General features: G+C 39.1%; 1 protein-coding gene across 10 annotated transcripts in view; it reads right to left on the bottom strand.

The window, feature by feature from the left end:
- pik3cb (phosphatidylinositol-4,5-bisphosphate 3-kinase, catalytic subunit beta) overlaps positions 1 to 26,222 on the bottom strand; it is a 79,751-nt gene that overhangs the window by 28,886 nt on the left and 24,643 nt on the right. For 2 of the 10 annotated variants that reach the window (XM_061827168.1, XM_061827166.1), the window contains 3 exons: positions 22,785 to 22,864; positions 14,668 to 14,792; positions 2,320 to 2,515 (listed from right to left, as the gene is read on the bottom strand). In XM_061827168.1, coding sequence (XP_061683152.1) covers positions 2,320 to 2,478 — 159 coding nt within the window. In that variant the 5' untranslated portion in view covers positions 2,479 to 2,515; positions 14,668 to 14,792; positions 22,785 to 22,864. Of the gene's footprint in view, positions 1 to 2,319; positions 2,516 to 14,667; positions 14,793 to 22,784; positions 22,865 to 23,073; positions 23,132 to 26,222 lie in introns of all 10 variants that reach the window. The other 8 variants (XM_061827167.1, XM_061827169.1, XM_061827175.1 and 5 more) reach the window with 6 other exon arrangements.

Genomic DNA, 26,222 nt, shown 5'->3' on the forward strand with positions numbered 1-26,222 from the left:
TTGAAGATAAAGATGTGAGTGCATTAGAGGCTGACATTTTTGGGGGATTCTCACAGGGTCCCATGGGTTTTGTGAGATGGCAGTGAGTTGGACTATTAATCATGAGATTTGGGAGGAGCGGGAGCGAAAGTCACTCGGAACAGGAATTATGACAGTCACCAGGAGCGGATAGTGTGGAAACCATGACAGGATAGGGATTCATAGTCTCCACTACCGGTGACTTTCATGATATATTAATGTTGGAGTAGGAATGGCTGGGAGGAAGAAAGGACGCAATGGGAGTGGGATTCTGTAAAAATTTGGATCAGGAATAGAAGGGAATGGGATCAATCTTACGGGACTGGGAGTCAAAAGCCACTGTCATGTTAGCCTCTCGTCCACGTTTTACAACAATGTGTCAGTTTATGAATGAGAGCTGGATGACAATGTTTACAAAACATGCACCCTAATGTGAGGGAAATGTGGAATGAATAATTAGAAAGGCAGTCCACAAAATTTCCACTTGTTTTATATGTTGTTAAACTGTCTAGGTAAAGTGCAGTTATGAAGAACCACTAAAGACAATGTTTTGTCTGTCAAATGCAAAGAGTTGTCACATGGTATAACTCCATCATCTCCTGTTGGCTGTTTGGTCATTGATATAACCACCAAAGTAAAAACACATTTCTTTAGCCTCTGGTTAAACTAATATCCTTGCTCAACATCTAACGTGTCCTTATTTATTTGTAGAAAAGGCCCAGAGGGCTCTGACTCTTCCAGGCTTCTCCCCGGTTTGCCATGTGATAATGTACGGGTTCTTTGTCTTCTGTTTGGAGACATTTATCAGGGATCATTCACTTGCATGCTATACTGTTTTATGGATTCTTTTAGATCTATATATTAGAAATGTGATTCAGCACATTTGAATAACGAGCAAGAAATCCATTTCCCAGAGAAACGCATTTACCTGAACACTCAATTTGTTGCACCAGTCCAACAAAAGATAAAAACATGATCAGTTCAATTTGTACCAGAATTACAAATATAAATTAAATGGATTGGGCTCAAATCAAGGACGAAAAGTAAGGGGAACGTGCATCTGCACATCTTGAACTCAGTGATGTATGGAAGTAGATATGTGCCAACAACATTTGAATTTGAAATGCCACAGAAAACAGGATTTGAATTTGAAATGTAAAGTGATCACATTTTCAATAGTTGTATTTTAACTGTAACTTTTCAATGTAAACAATTCAATTGGCTACAATTTGCTGTCTGAAATTCACCATCTAAACAGCCAGCCAATCCAGTTACGTTTTCTTTGTATGTGACGTCACGTGACTAAGAAAGCGTAACTGCGATTGGCTGGGTGTTTGGTGCTGACCTGAAGTAACCCTGTCTGGTGGCACAGACGGTGAATTTTAGACAGCGAATTGTAGTCAGTTGAATTTCAGACAGTGAACTGTAGCCAGTTGAATTGTTAACATTGAAAACTCACACTGAAATACAATTATTGAAAATGCGATCACTTTACATTTCAAATTCAAATGCTGGTGGCACATATTTACTTCCATAGTGATGCACAAGAAAGAATGGTGTGTTGAGTATTGGCTCAGTAGTTACAGATCTATTAGAGCCAAAAGCTACCATCAAATGACTGGCAAAATAGGTCAGGGCAGGAAAGGTTGGAAAGTCAAATCCAATGAGAGACGAAAAAAAAAACAATATTAAAATACATTTTAATAGTAGTGTAGTCACTGTGGCACGACTTAGAGCTTTAGCCTCAAACTTCAGAGGACTGGGGTTCAAATCCTGGCCCCACCTATGTGGAGTTGGCATGTTCTCCCCGTGCCTGTGCAGGTTATCGCCGGGCACTCCTGTTTCCTCACACATCCCAAAAAACATAATAATTGGGGACTTTAAATTTCCCCGATGTGTGATTATGAGTGCGAATGGTTGTCTCTGTGCACCGTGCAGTTAGGGCGGCTGGCTACCAGTCCGGGGTGTACCCTGCCTCATCCCCGAAGATAGCTGGGATAGGCTCCAGTACACCCACGACCCTTGTGAGGATAAACGGCTCAGAAAATAAATGGATGGATAGTCTTTAAGGCTTTATTCTCATACCTGAAAAGTTTACCAAACATACTCAACGGACAATGCAATTAGATTCAGTGAAAAGAATATTGAAATGTTCTCTGTTGAGAGAAAGTCTTTGTAAATTTTTGACAATTTTTTGTGTAATTTTGACTCCAACTTCAGTATATGAAGCAATGAGCATAGTTCAATAAGTCTAATCCAAGATAAACAATGTCTACGTTAAGACAAACAAGCGCAACTTACCAGTTTGATATGTTGAAAGGTAGCCTCGCGTGGAACATCCATTTGAATGTAGATACCGGTGGGAAGAAGAAAGTCCACCGTGACTTGATCCGGGGCATGGCCAGCCAAGGGCGAATGGTCTGCCCATATGTCCAGGTCGTCTGTCATGGCTGGAGGCATCGCAAGAGGTACCACACACCACCTCAACCATAAGGACCTGCAGAACAGACAATGCTATTTAAAAAAGGTAAAAACTACCTTTTCGCCATATATATTTTGTCCAAATTGTTGAAAGATGTATAACTGGAGGACCAATTTCATATTTGGCACAAATAAAAAGTAAGCCAATATTGTTTGTGTAGAATTGTACATCGTCACCTCAATTACTGGAAGTATTTCAGGAACTACCATTAGGTGCTTTTCAAAACCATTGTTGAAAATAGAATCAGATTTAAGGTCTTAATCATTCTACAATCAGCAACTGACAATAAAACACAAACCATATCTCCAATATTAAAACAATACCCATACTCCTTATTGTTTCCTACATTAAGTATGTTTGGGGTACTTTCTTTCTTTGACAGCAACAAAATGCCAGGCACCATAATTCAATGCTCCAATGTCCCTGTGGACGCTGGTAGATTTAACTTGGGATATGGCCAACGCTCAGTGGAATGTCCACTAAGCAAACATAATAGGTCAGCCTGCCCTTGCCTCAACGGGACCTGGTCCCCATGCAGAAAACACATTGGCAAAGACCACATAAACGCATACAATTACAGGACTACAGAAATTGCTCGTCATAAGAACTTTGTCACACAGAAGGAAAAATAATTATTGGAGGAAAACAGAGCAGAATCTGTCACGCTTAAACTCTGTTCAAGGGTGATGTAATGAAAATTACTAAATTGCAACGGGCACCAAGTCTGGCTAGGTATGTTCCCCTGAAAATGTAAGGAAATATCCAATTCGATGTGTGGATGTCAACTCCAAGAAATTTAACTGAGTTGCACATGGCGGACATCTCTCAATTTGTGCTTCTTCAACCATAAAACTTCCACCTTCTCTTTACTCATTAGCTTACACTCAGATGGTCGGTTCTGTACATTAACTTCTCCACAAGTCCATTTCAGCTCATCATCCTATTGGAAATGACAGACTTGATTGCCTCTAATGTTCTTTCCCTTCCAGACTAAGTGCTTGAGCTACCAGTAGATGAGCTGCTCTTTTGCCACATCCAAGGATGCCACAAGATGATGGAGTGTGTTAAAAGCCACATGCAGTTCTCAGTGAAAACAAATATGGTAGAGTGCTCCGTGAACCTGTCCTTAAATGGCCTCTCATTTACTCGTATATAATAGCATAAAATATAAGATATTCAGTTAAATTAAACAAAAGAAAACACATCAACGACTATACTATGATATGGTAAGGAATGAAATAACCTGAAATATTATTGAATAATATTGATTGTGTTCCATCAGTTGGAATCAGGAAAAATAAAGAGACGAGTGAGACTGTAATGTTGTAAGGGTGCACAATTACACAGACGAAAAGAAACATGAAACCTAGCATGTCTGACTTGTAAATCCACAAAACAAAAGGACACTTAAAAACGAGATCTACAGTAAATGTGCAGATCTTTATAAACTAAGCTTGTTAATTATAGGCTTCATGAATGACATTTTCACACAAGACAGCTTGAAGAGTGTCTGCTCATGCTGTGATACCAGCACACGTCTGTCTGTCAGACACAGATGGGCATGCACACACCCACACAGATGGAGGTCAGTGGGGCCATTAAGAATACGATGGATAGAATGCCAAGGTGTCCTGAAAGGTCAGGTTTCAGTGGGAAGATATATTGAGGGCAAGTGCGTTTGCAAGTGTCATGTTTCAACAAAAGAGAGGAGCCTGGAGGACTACACCCAACATTAGCAGATTAAACAATTGTTTGCAATCTTTCCCTACACAGATCCCCACACGCTGATAATGGCCTGTATTTGAAAGGGCAGAAATACTGTAAACGCCCGTTTGTGTTCCTTTAGTGTTTTCTCTTAAGAAACACAGATTTTGTTACCTAAACAGCTCAGAGTCCTTACTTTAAGATTTTAGGTAGTTTGTGAAAAGCATTGGCAGGCACCTATATGTGGTACTCCACTCTCAAAACTCATGGAGATGAGAATGATTTGTTCACAATTTGAGGTCCAGCACCTGAAAAAGTGTGTATATGCATGCAACTGGGGACATGGGACTTTTTTTTTCTTCTTAAAAATACCATTCCATATTATCCACAATACTTATAGTTTTAGAAATAGTGTTGCTTTAATTTTAGTTAAACAGATAACATACTGTCCAAATTTTCTACAATAAATTAAGCACAGCCATCAACCTGGAATAAAGCAAGAACTTCAGTTGACTTTTAGCGTGAAGCAGGTTACGGCAGATAACTGCATGGGACTTTAGGAACAAGGAGACAAAAGCAAATAAGAACACGAATAAAAATAGAAATGCATTATCGTAAATGATCACAAAAAATTCCCACCTTCCCTCCCAACCATCCTTATTGTTTCATAGTACTGTCTGCAATGTTGTTCCGAAACAGATTCAATGAACAAAAATTCATTTAGTTCATATTTGGTGGCATGGTGGTGCGAATGGTAAGGGTAAGCCTCATAGTTCTGAGGATCAGGGTTCTGATCACAGCCCTGCCAGTGTGGCATTTACATGGTATATGTTGGTGGCCACTGGTCCTCAGGATGGGGGGGATGTAAGGCCTGTTTGACATATGTCCACATACTTTTCATATGATCAGGGTCGCAAGCAGGCAACAAAACGTTATGTGGCCTAGGAAGCTACTGCTACCGCTTGTGGTTGTGGGTAAACATGCTCTGCTGATCTGTTGAACGCATAATCTGACAAGAGCAGTGAATATGTGTGTGTGTATTATATATATTTTTATGTAAAAAAATATGTAAAAATCAAGTCATTAATTAAAATTGATTAAATTATGGAATACATAATTTCTAAAAGCTTAGGTTTTTAAATAGAAATGTGGAAAGAATTGTTTGGTGCCACTACAACAAAGGAAAAATTCTGACTGCAATGTACAGTAAAAACTACTGAAAAGATTGTCGTTACCCCCTACCAACCCTTGAGGATGCTGCCAGAATGAAGACAAGAGCATACAAAACCCTCTTGGACCTTCGACATCCTGGTCACCATTTCTTCCAGGTCCTTCCCTTAAGTAGGCACTATCAAACAATGCAAACTAAAATGAGCATTCAAACAGCTTCCTACCTCTTTCTATTACTTACTAAATATGTAACTTACAATTCCATTGCAAAATGCTGCCAATTTTGTGTCTTGATTTTGCAGTCAGATTTCTGGCAATTTATATATTACTCATGGACTTATTATGCATTATTACTAACTATTTGTAAATCTATTGTTGACAAATACTGGCCACTTGTCCCTGAGTAGCGTCTGCAACATTTGCACAATTGACATTGTCCATGATTCTCACACTACTAGTCATTTCAAACTGGATAGATTTCTTGAAGTCTCAGCCCCCTTTGCACAAATGGTCATTGCACCAGCCTTTTGGTCTATTTGTCATTTAATGTGGTCTAATTATTAGAGGACTCTGCATCCTTTTGCACAGTTGTCCATTTTATACACACATGCACACACAAATTTGTACCGGCCATACTATATTACTTGCAACATTTTATTGCTCGGTCACTATTTTTTCCCACTGTCCTAATAGGATTACGGTAGCCAAACAAGGGAGGCACCAACAATCGGAGACAGATTCCTTGTTTTTTTAACATACCAGTACTTGGCCAACAAAGATGATTCTGATTTTGTGTGCAAAAAATGTCTGCTGATTGATCAGATCAATACTCAATAACAACAACTCACATGCCAAAGATGATAGTTCTTTTAAACAACTGACGAACATGCTCTGAGGCCTTCCATAACTGCATGCATTATCGTTCCTGTAACGCCGGTGATTAACAACACTATGTATGACAGAAAGAAGTCTGAGAGACTTTCAACAACAATCGTCTCAAAGTCTCGTGATCTGCATTTGTGTGTAACTGATATAATAAAAAAAAAAGCATCAACAGCTTGTCTGCATGTGTAAATAGTGATTTTTTTTCCCACGTTTAACATGTTCACAACAACTGATTCACGTACTGATTAACGCTGCACTCTCCCGTAAATGACGGATGACAAAGATACTAACAACATTGTGGCTGCTTATGTCAGCAAAGTGTGACTGCGTGCATGTTAGTGAGTGTAGGTGGAATGTTAAAGTAGGGTCTACGGAAGTCGTGTTGATGACATGTCTGATGATACAAATGTTGCCCATAGAGATAATGTGATTTAGTCAAAGTGTTAATTAATAAAAAGCACATCAGTCCCAATACAGTAAAAAGATGATCACAGAGGACAGGGACTGATCGTGGCTGCGGAACATGGACAAAAATGAGTAAATGACACATTCCTCTGAATGTTTAAAATTGTGTGTATTAGAAGTTTAACTCATGAATTCAGTATAGGACAAACTATGATCCCAGAACACAACCCTTAAAAAGTCATTTACATTACCTGTACAAATATAGCTAAAAGATTTGGTGAAAGGATCCTGGTGTATATGTTGCTTGTTTACAGTTACTAATCACAAATAGTATAATTTCTCATGTGTAATCCACACACACATAATTTGCACCACCAAAGCTGCCCTCAAAATTCTGAAAACCCTTCTACGTATGTATAATGCATTTTTACAATGCATGATTTTGCTTCCATCCATATAACAAAAAAACATGACGTATGATCTTTATTTTGTTATTTTTTCCCCCTAAAGAGTTATTCTAAAGTTCTCTATTTAAACACAAAATACTTTAAATTTACCCACTCAGTAACTTCTGCTAAATATCCAAGCTAAACTTAGCTCCTCTTCAACAAACAAAGAACAGCCAGAATGAATCACTTCAAATAGTTCCTTGACATGACTTACTATGTTCCTATTAGCCAGGGTTACGGCAGTATTTCGTGGCATGGTAGAGCTTAATACAAAGCGGACTAACAAAATAGGAGTGCAGTATATTGTGTTTGTGAATATCAAACCACGATTAAGTGGAGGTACACTGTATAACTTAAGTAGGCCTGTCACGGTATTTACCTTTGACACTGTTCGATAAATTAAATACATATGATAGTTTTCACGGAATCAAATTGTTGTTGTGGAGATCACACAGTGAGCGAGTTGGATGGATGCGTCATTAGCCGCTAGTGGGCTCACGAAACACCGGCAGACCAGTACACTCTTGCCATTGGCTCCGTCCAATACTGCAGAATTACTGAATGTGCAACGCGATTTACACAACACAAACACGTAAGGGAATGTTAACTGTTGTTTTCATGAGGACTGAGACATGAGTTAAAGAAGTTGCAAGTTAAGGAGATAAACAATTTGCTCCACGTAAAAAGTTGTTTAAAATGTCAGTGCCTCTCCAACCTGTTGTGTGTATTAGTCCCCAATTAAGACAAACACGGGAACTTTAACAGTTTATCAACCATAACGTCAGTGGCACACGTTATAACCTAACCCTAACCATACAGTTTACAGAGACCTTTTTCGTCATTTTGATTGAAATCATTTCGATTGAAGGTCTCTGGTCAACTGTTAAGATGTAACGTGATCTAGTCCCATCGAGTGTATATATATGATGTGCAATACATTTAAATGGAACAATATTGTGAACATCATGTCATTAGGATATATGGTAGGGAAAATTAATTATTTAAAAAGATAAACAAGGTCAGGCCTTTTTTTGTTATGATTTCAGAGGAATTTGAAAAAAATAGTTTTGGGTCAATAAAGCTTAAAAAAAATCATCATCACAGGCCTACTCACATTTGTTATGACAAGTTATTTTAAAGCACAAATGAATATACAGAGTGAAAATGTAATTAACCTTGTGAGTACCTAAAACATTTTTCTCCTCACAAGAAAATGTTCCATTTAGATCGATTCCATACATCCTCTGTTATTCGATTTATTCAGTCACGACAGTGCATAGTGTATAACTCCTCTTGGGATTATATACTGTAGTACAGTATTTAAGTCTCTCCTTCTTGCATTTCAATTATTCTTTTAATGCCAGCGTTATCCACAGATTTCACCAAGAAACATCTCTAAATTGGAAAAGTATTATCGAAATTCCTCTCTCGTTCAGACATTCCAATGAGCCCGGCTGGAAAACTGACAGCCAATAAGCATTTGCCACACCTGCAGTGCTTCATGTTCTGATCCCCCATTGCTCATGGATACATTTCAACGAACAGAGAACGTCCACTATCTGGCATTTTGTGACCGATTTTTGTGAAAAATAATTACAAACCAACAGAACAAAAATAGCATAATGTACAATGTTCAAGCCTATATGGTGGAGCCAGAATACATAGGCGGAATTTGACTGGTTCGAGAGGGGGCGTGGCACTGACAACGAACAATAATCCCATTATATGGATCGCGGAGATTTGTTTGATGCTTTTCAGAGGAGTTGGTTGAGATGTAGAGATATACAGCAGCGGTGGCCAGACTTTTTTTTTACCCAAGATCTATCTTTCAAGCAGCCAACCTCTCACGATGGACCGGGGGGTGGTGGAGTGGGCAACTGCTGTAAATAGAAGGCCTGCTTGCTAGAACGTGCCTTTATGTGCGTGTGCACGACCTGTCGATAATGATTGATGCATTGAGCACCCCTGATATACAATGTATATCCCATCTTGTCTGGTGAATATCATTCAAAAAACGTTCCCTGAAGAAGATGGTGTTTGCAAAGGATATTATGAAGGCATATGTTGCGGGCTCGGTGCAGGTGGACGTGTGTGTTTATGTGTGGGTGAGACTGACTGCTCATCCGTTTTGGTGAGAGGTGCGTGTGAGAGAAAAAGAAAGTTCGATAAACAGTGACCCGGAAGAGTTGTGTGCTAAGAGCCAGTAAAGCGACTATAACAGTGAGTCGATGCTCCGTTTTATTACTACTCCCGCCATTAAGTAAACAAAACAAAAATAATGTACAATGTTCAAGCCAATGCGTCTGAGCCAGAATACACACGGGCGGAACTTGACGTGTTGGAAACGGGGCGTGATGGGGACGGAGGGCCACAACAATCACATAACATGGACCTCGGAGATGTTCCAGACTGGCTTGTTTTGAAAGACCGGTGTTCGTGTTCTCTTTGTGACCTAATGCCAACTGTGGCGGAATACCAGTGTTGTCGTGAGTTTAAAACAAAAGGTCGAACAAAAAATGGAGCGTATCAGAGTGAACCTGGGTCACGATCAACATGTCTGCATAACATAGATATTAGATAATAGATATGAAGTTGTTTGTTTGGACGAAGACATGTTACATATCCATTTACTTATGATCCCTGACAGTTTGATGAAAGGACCACTTGTACATCCAGTGGAAAATCGGTGAGTACACATTTTTAACGGTCTTGGAATGCTATGTGAATGCTACGTGAGCTATATGAATGCTATGGGCTATGTCCAATGTTTATCACATATGCGAGCTTATTTTCTGCGTAGGGTGTAGGACTATCTACTGGTTTATTTATATTTGGAATATAAAATGCAAAAAAAAAAAAATTGGACTCCTTAAAGTGATTATACGTATATATCCATCCATCCATTTTCTCAGCCGCTTAGCCGCACAGTTACACAGGCGCAGACACGGGGAGATCATGCAAACTCCACACACAGAGGATTGAACCCGGGTCCTCATAACCTTGAGGCCAAAGCTTTATAGCTGAGCCACCGTGCCGCCTCATAAAATATGTTGTTGCTTATACAGTACCGGCAGTACAGGCTATAAGCTAGGCGGCTAATAATCAGTACTGGTTAGATGCGTGCAAATTTCCCCGGCTGATGAACGAGGCTCAACTGTGACAGCCAGAGCTTTATCCTGTAAGGGTGACCCCATGGGAGGAAAAAGAGAAACATATTTGGGAGCGTTTTCTCAGTTTTGTTGCAGTTTGGTGCACAACACCTCGGCATCTTGGCCTAGGTTGAACAAATGGTCTGTAATGCTAAGTACCAGCAACGTCAGGGGTGGGCTCAAGGACGTTTCTTCCGGGTCTGGCTGTGAAAGCTGGCACATATCCAGATTTTGCTTGGATTTCAAAAATGTTCTTTATTTTCATTTTTTTAAATTAATGTCCAAAATATATGTAATATAATAAGATGATATTACTTCACATTGGAGAGTTTATTGTACATATGAATTTTGGGGGGAGTCATCCTTTAAATAGAACCATAATACAATGATTTGCAAATCATGTTCAACCTATATTTTATTGATAATAATGTGGCTTGGCATTGTCTTGCTGAAATAAACCGGGGTGCACATGAAAAAAAATTGACCTTGCTTGGATGGCAGCATGTGTTTCTCCAAAACGTGTATGTACCTTTCAACATTAATTGTGCCTTCACAGATGTGTAAATTACCAATGCCATTCCGACTAATAGAGCCCCATAACATCACAGTTGCTGGCTGGCTTTTTGAACTTTGCATCCATAACAGTCCGAATTGTTCTTCTCATATTTGGCCCGTGGGACACAACATCCACAATTTCCCCAAATTATTTAAAATCTGGACTTGTCAGAGTGCAGAACACTTTTCCACTTTGCACCAGTACATTTTAGAGGAGCTTAGGCGGTGTTTGTGTGTTGCTTTGCAAAGTAGAGTTAAGTTGGACTGACAGATGTAGCGCCCAACTGTATTTACTGACATTAGTTTTCTGAAGTGTTCCTTTTTTGCCACCTGTCCCAGCTTTTATGGAGTGTGTTGCAGCCATAAAATTCCAAGTTAATGATTATTTGATAAAAACAAAGTTGAACAGTTTGAACTTTAAATATACTCTTTGTAGTGTATTCAATTAAATATTGGTTGAACATGATTTGGAACTCATTGTATTCTGTTTTTATGTTTAACATAGGAGTTTAACTCATGAATTAATCTTAATCTTTGAAATTGGGTTTGTATAATTGTTTTGTTACTTCAATGCCACGCCTATGTTATAGAATCTCTTTTCCAGAAATATTTAAAATGGACAATGATTTGTGAGATACTCGAATGATACAATAACGAGAAAAAAAAAAAAAATCACACTCTTAAAAGAATCCTCGGTATAAAGATCAGTTCTGTGAAAAGAACACATTTGATATATGTATTTGATATATGTATCTTCATCTAATGTATGTGCCCAGAACAAACAGTATCTGGTTCAAAAATGACATTACACAAACCATCTGTGGTGACACAGACTGGCACACCCACACTCAGGAAGGAAGCAGTGACACCAGACAGGAAGTGAGTGGCAAACAGGAGCCACTGAAAACGTCCCAACTCCTCATTCATAAAGAGCTGATAAGGGTTGAATCAGAGGCTGAGCATGTGTTTTAATTACAGTATTTAAGTGGAGTGTCACATAAATCAGCATGGTCACACTGGATGATCTCATGATAATTTATAAATAGATAAATATTAAGGTCACAAAAACAATTTTAACAATAACCCTTATTGAAACTCACACACTTCTTGGTAGACAAGACCATATTTTTTTTCATTTGATTTTGTTTTAAAAGAAATTACGGCCAATGAATGAAATCGGGTACTTTTTTAGCGGACAAATGTCCTGGGGGAAATTATGTTAAATTGTAAACTTCAAGGAGTACTAGAATTTGGAAACATTTGGGAATGCTTAAGAAGAAGGCAGAGCAAATGGCATTTTCTGAATTTTAATGTTGCCACGATTAAAAACGCTTAAACTTAAAAGCCCAAAGCTTTCATGGATGGAGTGTATTAGTTATATTTTACATGCTGATGAGACTGAAAGACAGATTGTAGAAGTGGAAGTCTCCATTGTGACAATGGTGAGCCTAAAGGACATTAGGTGGCCTAATGGTATTGCTTGCTTCATAAATCAACTGAATGGAAGATGAATCAAGATGGGCAATAGGACAGTCCGACACAGTACGTCCATAAAGGACAGTCTGATAGAGCCATAATGCAGACACAAAAGACTGGTTTCAGACCAATGTTAACAGTCAGTTTAGTCATTTAATTCAACTCAGACTATAATGATAAATGTATTCAAGTAGTATAACAATAAGATATAATACAAAGTCTAATTATGTAACCTAGAACAGGACTGAAAGAAAAAACAAGGGGGGGGTTACACTTGGCTAGAAGAATATTTTCAGAATGAGTGAAAGCTTTTCTGCAATTTGATTGGCTGTATGATGCAACATTGCCACGATGAGTGCACTGTTTCACATTTCGAATCACTGGCATACCGATCAGCCATGAATCAAAACATTTGCCAAACCATTCTCAGTGCATGATAGTTTGGATTCAGCTGCGTCGTTTGGTTTGGTGTGCAGTAGCTTTTCGCTCGGTGTCCCCCCCAACATTATTTCAATGGATGATTGTTTTAAAAAAATGCACAGATTTAAATAGAACAAAAAAAAAAAAAGAGCAAGGGCTCCAATGTATTGATGGAAAACATTTCACATCAATCCCAAAATGCATTGCACACACAAAATCATGGCAGCCATAGTCGATAAAATTATGGTCTTAACTAGTTTTATAAGTCGAAAAAATAAATCATAAATATGTAATACCATATTTCAAAGTAGGCTTCAGTGGTTCAATATAAAGTAGTAGGGTTTGTCAACTGTTTTTTTTCTTCATGTGGGGAGGAGGGCCCCTTTGCATCTTAGTGGACATAAGTTTCAGGTGCAAGGTTATGGGAGGAAAATCTCAGCATGGTGTGCATTGTATTCCAATATTTACAATAGAGCTCGCGCACCTACGTCATAAAATCACGCGATTGTTTACGTCGCCATATTGCTGTTCAAACAAAGCATTTTCGGAAGTTAATTCCTTTGAGATGAAACAAAAATATGTCTTATAGCAATACACCCAGAGTTTTGTCCGATACTATTAAACATTTATAAGGTGATAATAAATGAAAGTACGTGGTAAAATTGAGACACTTAGCATAGAGGATCCATATTTAATACCGACGTCAATGTTTTCGCCAATAAGAAATTTCACTTAATTCGCCTCCACTTGTCTTGGACAACTCGATACACACATGTATCTGGTGAGTAAGTCGTCGAGATATACACAGAAGTTTGAAAGCGTATAAAATCCTGGACGCATACAAATACTTCGTTGCTAAATCTGTTCTCAATGAGGAATAAATCCCACATAGTGATGGACCCACTCAGATGATTATAATACAAATACCAATATTTAAATAAATGACCCTTTATTTTACACAAACTCGCATTCATTAACTATGATCGGGAAAAATATTCAGGACAAGGAGTAGTCTCCGACGTACACGGAAGCGTATTGCTCCCAGATGCTTACCTCCCTAAACCTCTCTGTGACAGACGGTTTATTATTATTTTTTTAACTACGCATTATTCTCAAATGAGTCAATTTCGCATTTTAAATACTTCTTGATAATTTGAGATTGAGAAGAATAATTCATATCTGAAATTAAATGATCACTACACAGGCGTGCATATTTCGTTGGGCACCATTCATTCCGTTTAAATGCCGAAATCCATCGATCTTTTCTGGTCTTTTCAGCTGGTTTTCTATAGAATGATATCTTTGAAGAACTGTCCCATCTTTTGTGACAGTCAACGGTACAACAGGTCTTGGGCAATTTGTAAAATCTGCTCCGGTTCAACGTCTCCTGCACTGCCGAGCAGCTTGGTTTGACCGGCAATATGGTGCCTTGAAAACGGTGATGTCCAGTGCACGATCTCTATAGTCTTCATCCTGTCTGTTGCATCTTACAGCGCATTTAGGGTGACTGGTAAATGAACTGCACTTACATGCGCATGAAGACGGGCATGTGCCCAATGGCGACGGTAGTGAAAAATTTTGTTAACACTAATGGACAGTAACTCCAAAGCAACACTTGGAATAAGATTATACTGTGCAAAAGAGGCTTTCAACGACGTGCTGTGTATGATGCTCTCCGGGCCTCAGCCTACACCCAGCAGAGCTGCAGTGAAGTCAATTGTCAATCAATTGGGCGACTGAAATAAAAAATGCCTATGCAGACATCGTGACAGATAAGGTAAATGGTTGGTTACAATTTTGCATTGGTGTTTTTTAGTATTTATTTTAGTCTTCAAACTGATGTAATGGCCGATGATGGGGAAAAAAAAAGGTTAACATTGAGTTAAAACTTCATAATAGCAACTTTATCCCGGAATGACTCGGAACAAAATTCACAAGTATCACAAACACTAACCTTGTGCCTCATCGGTGGATCGGGAAAGGAATCGATGTTTTATAGCATTTGGTTCCATCCATTAAAAATCACTGGTGCAGTGTGAAGTTACCTTTTGTGGCAAAATGCTGAGTTCCAGTGTGTACCTTTCAAAATAAAAGGATACAAGCGTAAAAAAGGAAGTCAAGTTAAAATTCTTGACATCGTATGTCAACATTGAGGCCGTTAAGTTCCCGACCACATGAACCAGCATGACATCTGTGCGTGCATCACGCAGCATCTGAGATGTAGCAGTGAGCAACAATGGACAATATCTACACTTAGAATAAAAGCTTAACTGAAATCCAAACTCACAGCTAACATTTAGCATAGCCTAAAGGATTAGTGTAGGTCTTCATAGACTGCTAAGATTAGTAATATATTTATATACAAATTGCACTGGCCTGTATGTCTCAGGAGACTGCTACATGGTGGTGGAATCAGATTTTGCTTTCTCATACAGTGTTCCCTCATTTAACACGAGGGTTAGGTTCCCAAAAATGCTCACGTTACGTCAAATCTCTTTGTAATTCATTCCATATTTTTTTTGTTTACAGAGGTTTTTTTTTTTTTTTTTGATTTACAAGATGTTGTTAACCCGGGCCATGACTGATCCGGTATAGGATTCTTTAGATGAACGCTCATATTTGGCAAAGTTTAACACTAGATACGCTTCCTGACTCAACCCTCTGCATTTATCCAGGCTTGGGGCCGGCCTACAGATTGCACTGGCTTGTCCACCCCATAGGAAGAAATTACTATGAATTATTAAAATTGTATTTATGGCTATGACACCAGAGGGCCAAGCATATACAAATTGATTTACTTGCACCTTACCTTCACTTACAAGCCAGTATATGGTACCCTAGGGTCAAAATTTTCAGAACTTTAATTTTGACTATTGTTGCTATGCAGATGACACACGGATATATTTTGCAGCGTTGCCAGATGACTACAGTTCAATTGAGGTTATGTGTCACTGCCTAAAGCAGATAACTGGATAAGGCAAAATTTTCATCAACTAAACCACAAAAAATAAAAAAAAAAAACAAATTGGTTTTGAAAATTCAGAAAAGAGGACTGCTGTGAGAAAATACTTTGACTCATTATCTTTAAAAACTATAGACAAAGTCCGAAACCTTGGTGTTCTGATGGATACCGACCTGACTTTCAAAACTCATATCAAATCAATTACAAAAACTGCCTTTTACCAGCTGCAGAAAATATCCAGAGTGAAGACTTGCATGTGTCAAGCAGACCATGAAAAGCTCATCCATGCATTTAACAAGTAAACTAGACTATTGTAATGGTCTTCTGACTGGACTCCACAAAAAGAGCATTAAACAGCTGCAGCTCATTCAGAATGTTGCAGCTCACGTTCTGACCAGAACAAAAACGTCAGAGCATATAACTCCAATTCTAAAATGTTTGCACTGACTTCCAGTCAGTCTGCAAAAATAAGCATTCAAAGTACATAATGTAAAGAATAATGAAAATTATGTTCATTTACCTCTGGCGATGTGAGACTATGCGAAGTGAAGGGTGAGCGACAAGCAAAAGGCATCGCGGGGAGCGGAGGAGGAGGCAAACTTTTGACAGTAGAGAGAAAACTTATGTAAGAACGTATGCACGCATGCACACAACTTAATTCCACTAGAGTTTCTCATGGCCCATGGTGAAGAAAGATGAATAAACTTGCAAAAAAAAAAAAAAAAAAAACACACGAAAAACTCATGAAAAAGCTGTACTTTTCCATTGTGCGCTAGAACGAAAACCATCATGTGTAAAGATTGACGTCCCTCCTAGCTAATGGGATGCCAGGAAGATGCTACGGCAATAACCAATGAGAACAGCTTTATCACGCCACTTAAACCAAGATACAGGATGTTATTGTTTGGTGGAATTAGGGGCCTGTGAATCCAGGACCTATTTTCTCGCCTTTCATATCCTGAATTTTCGTTTGTAAGTAGAGACAATATATTTCCAAGCAGGCGTTCCGTAACCTGAATGTTTCGTTACTAGAGACGCTCGTAAGTAGAGGTATCACTGTATATTGAAGGTAATACTGTGTCAGCAATGTATGGGGGAGAAAGACCCATGAACTAGTTCATTTTTGGAACCGTAAAGTTGGTTCAAAATTTTGCATTATGAAATATGAACTGAATTAGACTGACTTAACTATTTCACAGAAAACCGTTCCTAACACGAGTTAGTGGTGTATATTGTTTAATACACAGGTCTCAAACTCAAGGCCTGGAGACCAGAGCTAGCCCAACACAATTTTATATGGCTCACGAAAGCTAATCGAGTGTGTCAACTTCTATGATTCTTACAAAAAGCTGTAACAAAATTTAATTCAATACAAAAATAACATTTATTGTATTTTTTTGTGACTCAACCTGTTTATATTCATTCAATAGCCCAACAATTATCTTTGACTTCTGATTTCAAAGCCATTTGTTGCATTCACTGTGACTGTACAATGTGAATGCACAGTTCTTTTACAATGTAGAGTACACAAAAGCGCACTCACCGCGGTCTTTGGTTGAGTCATAACAACATCCTGTTTCGGCTATTTTATTTCAGTGACAAAAGTGACAGTCATTTGGGCTAGAACTGAAAATACACCTTTCGGCCATTTTTTTTTCTGATATTTTTGCGTCATGGAAAATTTGGTGCATCACTAGTTGAGTGTGAGGTTAGCATTCATGTAACAGTAGATGTCATGGTAACATGACAGCACTGAAATCAGAGTCAATAGATTTATGAGACAATGATTATTTATTTTTTAGTTTAATCCCTTAGGGAAAATTAAATTTAAATTCTGCAGAGACCGACTTATGTGTGACAGATGAGAAAGAGAGATAAGAGAAAAGCCACAGTTTGAATATGTGACACAATGCAGTAACTGTAATGGGTGGATCGAACAGGGAACACTGTCCACAATAAGGCTCTGTTTTTGGCAAATGTGTGTATGTGAACATGCGTGCCAGAGAGAACAGTCCCATGCCCTGCACAAACACAGCCCTTGTGTTGCCCTTGGCTCATCACTTCACAACATTTCTCTCTCGGACACAAAAAATCCACCCAAAGATCCCCCACGTCTGTGGACAAACACACACACACACACGCACGCACGCGCGCACACACACACGCACACACACACACACACAACACACACACACACACACACACACCACACACACACGCGCACACACACACACGCGCACACACACACACACACACACACACGCGCACACCACACACACACACACACACACACACACACACACACACGGCTTGCTTGAGGGGGCAAAAGGGTCACATGGCAAAAGTCACACAGACCCTCTGCAACAACCAAATACTCACATGACCTTTATTTTGCTGTGTGAATTCCCAAACCTCAGGTGACTTGTACACATTCAGTAACTTGCGCCAAACACAAAAACATAACCACTAGAGTCAAAGTCCAGACACGTAAACAAGCAGATATTCAGCAGAAGCACTATCAATTACAGCTAATGTTGCAGTTCACATGACAGAAATACAGTGAGTCACACAAAACGAACAACAAAACAAAGACAACGCTGTTTGTGAAAAGCTAATTGCTATGCAAACATTAATCATACAGTGGAGGAAATAATTATTGGGTCCCTCATTGATTTTGTAAGTTTATCAACTGACAAAGATGTGAGTCATCGATGGTTTTAATGGTAGGTTTAATTTGACTGAAAGATAGCGTACCTAAAAGAAAATATTCACAACACATTTAAAAAAAAAACGTGTTTGCGTTTTATTGATTGGTATAAGTTTTTGATCTCCCTGACAACAATAAAGAATTCTGGCTCGCCGAGACTAACTACTTTAAGAAAGTACTCCTAATGTAAAACCATTAGCTGTATGAAAGTCATGTATCTTAACTTGTTGCCTTATAAAAACTCCTGTCCACATTCTCAATCAGTCAGACACCAACCTCTCCATCTTGGGCAAGGATTTCTTGGGATATTAGGGACAAGATTGTAGACCTGCAGAAAGCTGGAATGGGTTTAAAACCAAGGGGAAATGGCTGGTTGTGAAGGAGAGAAATGTTGGTGCCATAATTACATAATGTAAGAAACATAAAATGACTGTCAATCTCCCTTTTGGACCTCTCACAAGAGTTCACCTCATGGGCTATCAGTGATCATGAGAAAGGTTAGGCATCAGTCCAGAACTACATGCGAGGAACATGTCAATGAGCTCAACTCAGCTGGAAACACAGTCACCAAGAATAACTTTAACACACTATCCTGTACTGGATTAAAATCCTGCAGCACCCTGAGGAAGATACAAGTACAGACCTGCCCAAGGTTTGTCAATGAACAATGATTCGATGATTGGGATAAGGTGATGAGGTGGGGTGAAACAAAAATCAAGCTGATTGGAATCAATTCCACTCGCACAATCTTTTGAGGAAGAGGAATTCCGACTTTGACCCAAGAGGATCATCACAACCATCAAGCATTGGAATGGAAGCATTATATTTTGGGGACGTTTCTCTGGAAAGGGGACATGTCAACTTCACATCAAAGGAAAAATGGACGCAGCCTTGTACCGTGAAATCCTGGGTGACAACACTTTGTCTCAGCGCCCAAAAAAAAATCGAAATGGGTCATTGATGGAGAGCTTCCAACACGACAATGACCCAAACCACAGCCAAGCCAATTAAAGAGTATAAAAAGTGGAGTGGCTTTGCCATTCTCCAGACCTAAATCCCATTATCTGTAGCGGGATCTGAAGCTTCGAGTTGCCAAGGCAAGACCTCGAAACCTTGAAGTGGGACTGTCATCCCTATAAACATTCTAAAATAAATATTGTAATGAAAAATACATAACAGTATTCACTTCAATGTCCATACGAAAATATAAATGTGAGCGGATCGTGCGTAAACCATGCGCAAAGTTACGCAATTGAGTGTCCCTCGACATCCTAGTGATCGCCATATTAGTTGCGTCCTCTGTTCTTGACGTGATCGTCACTTCTGCCGTTGAAAACGCGTAGTGCCTGCTACTATGGAAGTCGAACAACAGAGATATTCAGATTTTTCCGACTCCCCTTCTGACACCGAAGATCTTTTTGAAAAGGACAACACCACACAACTGAGTGAAGTTACCGGGGCAATATTACAATATTGTGTCGAGCCCTCAGGACAATATTACACGATTGTTTCGAGGCATATTCAGATGACATGTGATCAGAGCCAAACTGCATCCCCGTCCGATCCACTTCCGTGGCGGAGATGAGCCATCGCGGCTCATCGCAGCCGGCCGGTGTGGCTCATGACAGAGCCGAGCAGTGCTGGGGTGTTCACAGTCGAGCCGGGGCGGTTTATGCGCCCGCGCGACTGTGTAACACATTCTTGGCTGGGTTCTTCAGAGCCGCCCCCGTCGCAAACCCCGACGAGCAGCCTTCACAGAAGCTGTGACCGCCGAACGTGGCAGATTTTCGGCGCAGTGGTGGCATATAAGGAGGAGGTGGAGCCGAACCATGCTGCTTTTAGGCGTATGTTCAAAGCCGCCGCAGTACGCGATGAACACTATTGAGACGAGGCTGAGTGAGACATTGTTGGCTGGGTGACGCGCACATCGACACATTTCATACGCAGATCTTTTGTTACGTTATGAGAGAGACCGATTACGTGGTCCGCCCCAAACTATTATTTTTTTTAGTAGCTATATGCGCACAACGACACATTTCATACGTGGATCTTTTGTTATCTTATGAGAGAGACCGATTACGTGGTCCACCCCAAATTATTATTCTTTTTAGTAGCTGTATACACACCTACCTGTTATTTGGAACCCACGAAGCTCTCGTCCTTTGCACCCATGCAATCCATTTTTCACAAAGAACAGGGTCTCTTTCAAACTTATGAAGGGTAATTCCATTCTCCCGAGTGTTCAAGCAATGTCCAGCAATGCAATGAGCCGGCATTTTGGCGAACACGAAGGAAGAACAAGCTACCTTCCCGGAGGTAAAATTAACTCAGGGTCTCTCATGCAAGATGAGATCAACATTCACAATGGCGTCTCGTATTGCGAAACACCGGAATATGAGCAGAGATGTTAAATAAACTTTTGTAAAATTTTGTCACAAACGAGGCGGAGGGTAGGAGCCAGATGGAGAAAGCCGAGACGTAAGCATGGATTTTAGGGAGCATTATTGCCAGGCAGAGTTCGTACACGAGAAGGCAGTCCAACAGGGCAACGGTATAAAAATCACAAGGCAAAAGGCTTGGTCCAAAAAACATGAAACAATGTCAAAAATTGGACATGGCAAATGATGAAAACGTAACTGACTTGACATTGCTAGGTAACGCCATGACATGGGACGAGGCAGTTATGCTAGTGAATATACATTCATATATGTAAGTACACATAACGATCTGGCAACAAATGGCATGAAAAACAAGTCTTCAATATACAACGTAATTAGGGCACAAGAGGAAGTGGCACACGGCCACACCGCCGCAGCTGGTGTCCAATACCCGACTTGACCGTGCTTCCGTACCATCATGCGGATCGCACTTGTGCAAAGTGCACGTGTGCCGTGTTGCCATGGAGAACCATGCCCGACATTTATTATTACAGGGTGTAAAAATGTTTGGGTCCTGTCATGTAGTCCTGGGCTGATTCCTCACCTTTCTAAGGATCACTGAAACCCCACGACGTGATATCTTGCATGGGGCTCCACTCCGATTGAAATTGACAGTTATGTTTAGCTTCTTCAATTTTCTAATGATTGCTCCAACAAGCTGCTTGACAATTTCTCCGTAGCCCTTTCCAGCCGTGTGGAGTTGTAGAATTTTGTCTCTGGTGTATTTGGACAGCTGTTTGGTCTTGGCCATGTTACAAGTTTGAGTCTTACTGATTCTATGGGGTGGACAGGTGTCTTTATGCAGCTAACGACCTCACACAGGTGCATCTGATACAGGATAATACATGGATTGGAGGTGGACTTTTAAAGGCAAACTAACAGGTCTTTGAGGGTCAGAATTCTAGCTGATAGACAGGTGTTCAAATACTTATTTGCATCTGTATCACACAAATCATTAAAAAAAACATACAATGAGATTTCTGGATTTTTCTTTTAGATTATCTCTCTCACAGTGGACATCACCTACAATGAAAATTTCAGACCCCTCCATGATTTCCAAGTGGGAAAACTTGCAATATATCAGGGTGTTCAAATACTTATTTTCTTCATTGTATTACCACAAACCAAAGCAAACAAAAACAGCACAGTTGGGTACTTAAATTTAGGAAGTTAGAACATACTGTAAGTGTAATTCCAGTCAATTACAGCCTAAACAACAACCAATGGTCATGTCACAGTTGGAAGATTGAATTTCTCTGTTGAATGTCACACGGACAGGTTCTAAACAGTGCATTAATTTTTCAGTATTAGTCGCGCAACAACTCATCTCAACTCTGGACCCCACTTGGACAATGAATGACACACACAAATACGGATATACAAAAGCTCAGACTGGTCAGATTTTTCTTGATGTGAGCATGCAGCAACATTACAAAACTTTTGTCCTTCACTGCAAACATTCATGTAAACTGCTTGTTGAAAAGCACGTCTTACAGATGATGTGTAATTATACACATCCCTCATTGAATTTCGGAATTATGCACAGAAGGGTGGATGGGTTGGAGTTTCCGCTAAATGGATGGACAGGGTAATAATGACTGTCATGGGATGGAATTTACTTTCTAGTAACTCAAATGGCAACAAAATTAATTCCTTGATCCAGACTCATTAGCTATCTATTATCTTTCCTTGGCTCATTACCCCACAATAAAAAGTATTTTTGGTTCTTTGCTTCTCTGTCTTTAATCACTAACCAACTGACAAAACAGTGATCAATGTTGCCTAAAACCATTAAACCATTTGTGTTTGGGAGAAAATTTTGCAAGTAGCAGCTTGCACACATTCTTTGCTTTTCAGAAGCCTTTTCTCCAGATTCAGGCCATGTTAATGCCTCATTTCTCTTCTCAAACTTTCACAGTATAGGAAGCAGGTACAGCAGGTCAACATCTTCCAACATTTCTTACCTGTTATTATCCAAAGTTCCTTAATTTCTATACATCTGTGGGATGTTTAGGCTGGCAAATGTCCTGAGAAACTGCTTCTGCTGGGTGAGAGGACAAAACTTAGTTATGGCTGGGAAAGGGTTAACTAATGGCATGTATCACTTTTTGTATTATTTCGACACAGACATTTCCTGTGACATATTGCCAATATGACTAAACATGAACCAATCTGAATGCACAGCTGTCCAAATATCATTCACTATATTTTACACTGATCCGATCAGCCTGATCCATATTGGCCAATAATTACCATTTTATGTTGATCGGCTTCGTCATAATTCGCCAATCCATTCAATGATGTCTTTGATCTGCTCAGCAAAAGAAATTTCGCATCACATACAGTATATGCTGAAGCCTATCCCAGCTGTAATCGGGCAGTAGACAGGGTACACCTTGAACTGGTTTCCAGCCAATCGCAGAACAGATGGAGACAGACAACAGTCGCACTCACAATCACACCCAGGGGCAATTTAGAGTCTCTTATGAATGCATGTTTTTGTAATGTGGGAGGAAATTGGAGTGCCCGGCGAAAACCCATGTAGCCACAGGGAGAACATGCAAACTCCATACAGGCGGGACCGGGATTTGAACCCCAGTCCTCAGAATTGTAAATCCAACACTACAGCTGCGTCAACGAGCCGCCGTCTTTTAAAATAGTACTATTAATATCTGACCACCCAAAAAAAAAAAAAAAAGCCGTTTGGGGCAAACAACACGTACTGCGGGGGACCATGACTGCACTGTCAAACAACTGCAATAAAATCTTGTATTCTGATAACACCACATCTCACTGTTTATGATCACTGGGCTTGATCATCAACTCGTGTGACTGGATTCACACTCGTTACCATGGCGACGAGAATAATAAAGGATTAGGCTGTATGTTTATAAGAACAAAATGGGGAAAAAATGTGTTGGTGGTCACTGGTGCTCAGGAGACTCAGTTTGTTTAAGGGGTGCTTGAGGAATGTTCATGAACCTAAACACGATACGGCTTACAAGCAGACAAAAAAAAGTTATGTAGCCTACCCAGCTAGTGCTAGCACTAACAATTGTTCATTAACATGTCGGTCTTCTGTCGAATCATGCTCTAAAGTTGTGTGTGTGACTTAATTTAATTTCAATACAGAGTTCCTCGCTAAAACACTTCACTTATGTGACCTCGCCATTACACTTTTTTGGAGTAATTTTTCCAAAAATTGATTTAAATTTTTCTCAAATGTTTTGGCCTCAAAAATGTTTTGATCTTTGCTTTCATTCTAAAATATAGTTGTTTTTTATGCCTATGAAGGTTTGAACTTTGAGCGTTTTTAAATGATAGAAATGTGTGGGGAAAAGAAAGGTTTATAAAGTGTTTGGTTAGTGGTTTAACAGACTTGAAATATAAGGAAAAAATACTGTAAATGGGGAAAAAAAAATTAAAAATGTAAATGAAAAACATCTTATAGACGAAAAAATATATACAAGAAAGGAAAAAACCTACACAGATATCACTTCACGTGTACACTTTATTTTTTGGCATGTAACCCCTGCATTAATTCAGGGAAAATTGTAATTACACCAAGTTGGCACAATACTATTTGTCATGTAATACTGATTTGATCACACTGATTAGAATACAATGCTCATTTATGAGAATCTACAAACCACAAACTGCATCCCATATGCATGCGTAACTTGGTTGAATGTGACTAAGTCGTAGAGTAAGCATTACTTCTCGTTTAACCAAAGCATTTCAAAGTTTTTTTTTTTAATGAGACAGGTAAAAAGGTGAAAATAATGATAGAATTCAAGATAGACCTCCTAGAAAAGTATTAAAATGAATCATGTTTTTAGCTCCAACCAAAAAAAAAAAATATCCACCCATCAATTTGGTACTTAATTAACTAAAATACTGTTTTAAGCACTTATCTTCAAATGTTTAATGTATTTAGAAATAAAAATATAATTAGTTCGAATTTAAGAAATAAAATCTGTTCATTTCAAGAAGGAAACCAAATGGGTGTTTGTTAAGTTAAATGTCTTATTTTCGTGATGTGATAAAATTATATTTAGTATATTACTTGAATACTAAAATAGTCGATACCCGCAGCCCTATTATTTGACATTGTTTGCAGTTTCTAAAACTATTATTACTATTTAAAACATTTTTGTTCATGTTTTTGCATCTATAACAAATGGATTTACATTACTGCCTGTCGGAAATATATTCCAGTTCAGTTTGTCAAATTTTAAACGATTACGACTTTTGGGGCCGATAACACGTCATCAAGTTTTAAAAGAAATGACAACTGCTCACCGATCCGATTGCAAGATGGAGCGTGTCCATTTACAAGACTTGTTCATTTATTATGAACACTTTTGTCCTGTATACTGAGCACAATCTTCAAAATTATTCTCTAGCATTTTAGACAAAAGTTAAAACAATGACCTCCAGGGGGGATTCAAGGATTGGCCACTGACATAAGTTTAGGTGAAATCAACATTACAACATAACAGAAAAAAATGGGTGCTAACATACGAAAATAAATGTGCTTTATTGTACTTAAATTACTTTAACAAATCCTTTTAATGACATGCTTACTAACGGGCTACACCACAAGACACATGACAGGGCTACAAATAAACTAACTTTGGATTCATTGAAAAGCCAATTACTTTTTGCGGAGTAAATGCTTTTTGCAGATTTATGAAGTCAATGGTTGGATTGGTGAATAACATGAAAGACAATCAGATGATTATCATAAAATGCTAATTACTGTCCGATACGATCAAACCACTGAAAAGTCTACTACATCCCGCTAACGTTCTATGTTTTGCAATGCAAAAAGGAATACGATATCTTGCTTTTGTGACAACTTTGCAGGAGGCAGCAAGGTGGTTTAGCATAAGTGGACACAGCACATTCAATTTACTCAGCTTTATCTGCTTGGTTCCTGAAAGTCATTTACTGCTTCATCTCAAAATGGTCCTAACACTTGATGTTCGGTCCACAACATTCACACAACATGAAGTGTATACAGAATGGTCTGATATTTATTTAACACAGAGCATTTCAGTAGACGGTATTTTAGCCAAACTATGGGCAACCAGTTCAGAGGGTACCATGGCTACTGCCCAAAGATGGCTGGGATAGGCTCCAGCACTCTTGCGACCTTTGTGAGGATAAGTGGCTCAGAAAATGGATGGATGGATACTCTGTATCCAAGCCATATGAAGAAAAACTGCTCCAATGAACTTACAACTTTCCCTTAATGTGACTTGTTTTGGGCTGTAAACATAACATAATGTTGATTCTTGCCTTCCAATGTGGGTGAAAATGTATTTAATTACATCAACCAGAGAAGATGATGATAATACATACAATTATGTCTTCGGCAATTTCTGATATTGTATACC

The sequence above is a fragment of the Syngnathoides biaculeatus genome, chromosome 8 (genome assembly GCF_019802595.1).
Source record: "Syngnathoides biaculeatus isolate LvHL_M chromosome 8, ASM1980259v1, whole genome shotgun sequence".
Taxonomy (NCBI): Eukaryota; Metazoa; Chordata; class Actinopteri; order Syngnathiformes; family Syngnathidae; genus Syngnathoides; species Syngnathoides biaculeatus.